Source organism: Symsagittifera roscoffensis, chromosome 6, assembly GCF_963678635.1.
Source record: "Symsagittifera roscoffensis chromosome 6, txSymRosc1.1, whole genome shotgun sequence".
NCBI classification, from domain to species: domain Eukaryota; kingdom Metazoa; phylum Xenacoelomorpha; order Acoela; family Convolutidae; genus Symsagittifera; species Symsagittifera roscoffensis.
In genome coordinates, this window is record NC_087067.1 from 29021614 (window position 1) to 29026531 (window position 4918).

General features: G+C 33.8%; 1 protein-coding gene across 1 annotated transcript; it reads right to left on the reverse strand.

The window, feature by feature from the left end:
* Positions 1-1364: 1364 nt before the first annotated feature.
* LOC134848120 (sialin-like) lies at positions 1365-3055 on the reverse strand. Its single transcript, XM_063865467.1, has one exon. It carries the CDS (start codon positions 2871-2873, stop codon positions 1365-1367), a length of 1509 nt encoding a protein of 502 aa, XP_063721537.1. The 5' UTR covers positions 2874-3055.
* Positions 3056-4918: the final 1863 nt, after the last annotated feature.

The following is a 4918-nucleotide window of genomic DNA, read 5'->3' on the forward strand; positions in this document are numbered from 1 at the left end:
GTTTTACATAAAATTGACCTGCAAATTTTGCATAGAAAAATTCAATGATTTTAAATTTTGTGGGTTTATCTAGCTGTTTGATTTATATCAATAAGCTGTAGATTCATAAGAAGAAAAGTGTTTTTTAATTTTTGTTGTTAATTTTGCTCAAGTCTATGTATGTTGGCATCCCCGCATACTTCGTGTTTCTGATTCGTAAGTTTTGAAAGATGGTCAAATGATTCTGTAGAAGATCTACAAAGTTAGGAGAATTATGAGAATAACAATCTTCACGAAAAATGCAAAATTTTTTTCAGCTATAATTAAGTTGCTTACTGCACATATAAAACACTTAGCAAAACTAAAATTTGTTTTTATTGGTTTGAGACTATGGAGTGATCATAAAGTTCAAATCAAACTTAGTAAAATCGTAAATAACGTTTTCTTTACATCTGCGTTAACTGAAAAACTTTGATCTAAAAAAATTTGTTAGGGTATTCTCGGTAATCCCAAAAAAACTGAAAAATACTGGGTATTCCCACAAAAGATAACAATACAACGTACAAGGTTCGAAGTTTTACACTTAAATTTAAAGTAAGTTTGGAAATTAGGCATTGGAGTTTAAATTTCTTATCTTAATTGAAAACAACAATTTTTTAAAATGTAACAGCAATAACTCTGCTTGCTGTGCAAAGAACAGAATGTTCCCATCACACTTAATCACTTAATCATGCAAAAAAATAAAGAATGAAAAAAAAACATTTTGAAGCAATTTCGAGGGTTGCAGGAATGGGTTCAAATCAGACTCAGATCATACGATGATAGCTACGGTGAAACATATTTCTAAAGCAGATTTGACACATCATCCACCAATCCTCTGCTCACATTTATGCTGAAAAACGGAAATATTCTGTCTTGTTTTTTTTCGATACTGAGGAAAGTTTCCATGTTTTGTTAAATAAAAATTCCAGTCATGGTAAAAATAGCACATTTTATCACGGGAATTTTTTCATTGAAGTGGCTAACTTGATAAGGAAAAGTCTAGTCAGGCCATATATTTTCCGATTCTTTCAAATGACAGTTCAAAAAAGGTTCATCCTGATTTCCACTACTTCGCACAATGTTCTGAAGCAAATTGTTTTTCTCAAAAAAATTGTGTTTGATAATATTGAAGCAGAATAAAATCAGATTCGATTCAAATACCAAGCTTTTGTTATTGATAAACTGAACTACAGATGGAAAACAGAAAATCACATTAAAAAATGATTAACTTTAACGTGAAAAACGATTTTTTTAAAATTATGTCATTTCGTGAAACTATGTTTTAATTATGGATTCTAAATTATAAACCGAAAAGAAAAACAGATAAAATAGTTAACACTGATCTAATCATTGGCGTTTATCAGAGTTTCTACTTTCAACATATCTTCAGTAATGGCCCATGGCTGCAGATTTCCTGAAGCCAGCAATAGAAAAGCAAAGCCTCCGAACCAAGCGATGGCCGCGAAGGCATAAAAAGCGTGGAGCCATAACTCTGAGCTGTGGATATTATCCTCTGTGATTTTATTCACCATAATCGGAGCTAAGAATCCGCTAGTTGTTGCCAATGTATTTGTGATTCCGAAAATAACGCCCGCAAATTGAGGAGCAATGTCAATGTTGTTGCAATAAAAACCACAATAATTCATACCGTAGAACATTAAACCAACTGAAATGCAAACAACCGCCAATGTTGCATCACAGCCAGCGTATCCGGCTAAAACTAAAAACAAACCAGATAAAACCGAACTGCCTAGTTGATTAAACTTGCGAATAAACGTGGTCGACACATATTTTCGGCTCAGTAGGAAGTCGGTTATTTGAGAAGTAAAAATAGCTCCCAAGAAGCAGCTCAACCAAGGTAGGGCGCTAAGAAAACCGTTTGTAGCGATGTCAAAGTTAAGAACGTTTGATAAAAATTGAGGCAAGAAAGACATCAATCCATAGTTAATAAATACCGAGCAAAAATTTGCAATCAAAATTCCATAAAACGGCAAACTGGTGAAGATTCCTTTCCAAGGAATCACATGTGATTTGGTTTCGTCCACTTGTGAATTCTGTTTAATGAACTGTTTTTCGCTTTCAGAGATTCTAGGATGTTTATCAGGCGAGTCAAATACTGTTAGACACCAAGCGACGTACCAAATAATGGCCAGTAAACCGTTGCAATAGAAACCCAAAGGCCATCCGTTCCATAAGTCAAGAGTGCACAAATAGCCGATTATAGGTTGGGTGGCCATATTGCCGAAACTCGAACCGGAAACTGATAAAGCGGCCATCATACTTCGTTCGTTTTTAGGAGACCATCGACTCACTAAATGACTAAACGCTGGAAAGGTTGCAGCTTCTGCCACGCCTTCCAAAACCCGGAGAAAGATCAACCAATTGACTCCTAAATATGAAACCGGAGGAGTGAAAATAGTTAGAACACCAGTGAAAAACACTCCCAGTCCAAACAAATGCTTTGCCCCATATTTGGAAGCCAAGTAACCAGCTGGTATTTGAGTTACCATATATCCGTAATAAAAAGCTCCAAGTACATTAGCTTGCTCAGTTGTTGACCAATCGAAAGTTCCGTCAACGCCGTCGTTAGAACTCGAGTTCGAATCCCGGTCCGGGCAGTTTTCATTTATAGTTTGATTGTCTTCAGAAGTATCTTTCAAAGTCATGTCAACTAAAGCTACGCTTATGTTCACACGCATGGAGTAAACTAGGAAAAAACCGAGAAAGCCCATAAAAACCAATCGGAACCGAGTAGAAAAAAATCGACCTCGAAACGTTTCGTGATATTCATAATCCTTGGCAACTAACGTTCGACTTCCCAATAAATCATCGCTTGATGAGGAACGTTCCATTTTTATTTCTCAATTTGTGCAAGAAGTTAAGTAAATTTTACCATTAGGAATCGATTTTGCCTATAAATGTTCATTGCAGAACTTAGTCAAATAATCAAGTACAAGTTTAATAAATATAAATCTTGGTAGATGCTTAGCAAGTTGATGCAAATAAGTAATAAACCAAGAATTTCAAGTTCGTGGTTAAAGAGTTTGCGAAGCTAGTGTTAAGTAGTTGAAACAGACACAATCAAGATTAATGAATTAAAATATATACAGAAAGTTTAAATGTCCATTGTATATTTGAACGCTGCCCATATTCATAGAAATTGCATGGCTTCAAATCGAAGCCTCTCATCTATTTCACTGAGAATAGATGGCAAATAATCTTTCAACCACCTTCATCCTATTTGAGTTTTTCAAGTAATCAAATCTTTTCTAAAAAGGCGATAATTTTCAACATAACCCTCAAGTTAAAGTATACCTATTTTAAGATATTAGTTTCCAAATCATCATCCGGTAAAAATAAAAGTTATACGTAGATATATGATTTATGAACGCCATTTTTTCTGTTAAAGGACTTTTTTCAGTAGAAAAAAAATTTAAAAAATTAGGAAGCAAAAATTCGCACAAATGACGACATCTACCTGAAAAAAAATAATGAAGCAAAAAGATAACAGAAAAAACTATTTCACTAGTTTTTTGTTTTGTTGAAACTACCAAAATTGAAGAAAGTCAACAACTGCATAACGAAACTTAGAAAACAGCTATTTAACATGAAATTGCAAACGATGAATTCGTCTAGCCATTTTGGTTAAAAATATCGAAAACTGTGAATTTCATAATTGCTGATTTGCTGGCTTTTGTTTTTCAATTGAATTAGCTACTTTTTGAAACAATATCGACTGAGAAGCAATGAATTCATATTTTCAATTGCTGCAGAAAAACTTCAGAAAAATAGGCAAAAAAATGAGAAAACTCATAAACTCAATTACTTACACCAAAAAATATGAAAAAACAGCTGATTGAACAGACGAAAAAAATTTACAAGAAAACAAAGATTAATTGAAAAAAAACTCGTTGGAAATATAAGCAGACGGAAATGAAGCCAATACTCAAACAAGGAAAAAATACCGAACAATTTATACAAAAAAATACGTTTATAGGAACTGATAACAGGCACACAAGGCCCATTCCTGACATGCAACCACTGCATTTACATCTCCAGTAAAAGACGTGTAACATTTTTACGTGCAAAATTAGTGCCTAAAGTTATTTACAGAAAAAATTCTTGTGCCCGTTTTCCCTATCCTTGCTTATCGCAAGGTAATTTCTTAAAAATTATTAATGATTCCTAGTGCGGTTGATTTTGGGCGTTCAAACATCGGGGCCAGAGTTTTATCGACCTCAAGAGTACTACCGGCTATTTTGGGAAAAAATATCGGCGGTAATTAGGCCGACATAATTAAAGCCCACAGTCAATAAGCTGAAACTCAGCCGAACAATTTTGTCCAAAAAAAATTAAAAGAACAAAAATGCACGTTGTGACCACATAGAATCCACAATAACTATTTAAGTTGTGTATGCAAAGTGTACTACTTGGAAAACTAAACCGTCAGAGCTCAAGACGACCATGAAGCCAACAAATCATCAGCAGTAAATTAATATCGATATTCAAATTTATAAGCGCAATGGTTTGCGTTCTATATTTATCAGGAAGCAGTAAGATTTAGTACGCATAACTTGAATGTTCATTAAAATAAGCATGTCAGCCGCATATCAGCATAGCCATCAGTATATCCGCAAATATTCACTGCTTGTAATAATCGAGTGAATAACCCGAAATTAGTCTGTTTTTCGATTTGATAACGCTAGCTAATTGCAATTGTGGAAAGTGTTAATGACCTCAAGGAATCCGAAAGCATAAAACAACTAAAAAATAATTCCACAAAACGATTTTTTCTATGAGTTTGAATAATCTCTTTTTCGCATCTTTTTTTTATTGAAGATTATAAAATGCTTTCAGGTTGGTAGTTGATTAAGAGTGGATTTTAAAAAAACATGAT

Coding starts and splice junctions, on each gene's coding strand:
- LOC134848120 (XM_063865467.1), bottom strand. CDS start 2,873: ATGGAACGTTCCTCATCAAGCGATGATTTATTGGGAAGTCGAACGTTA.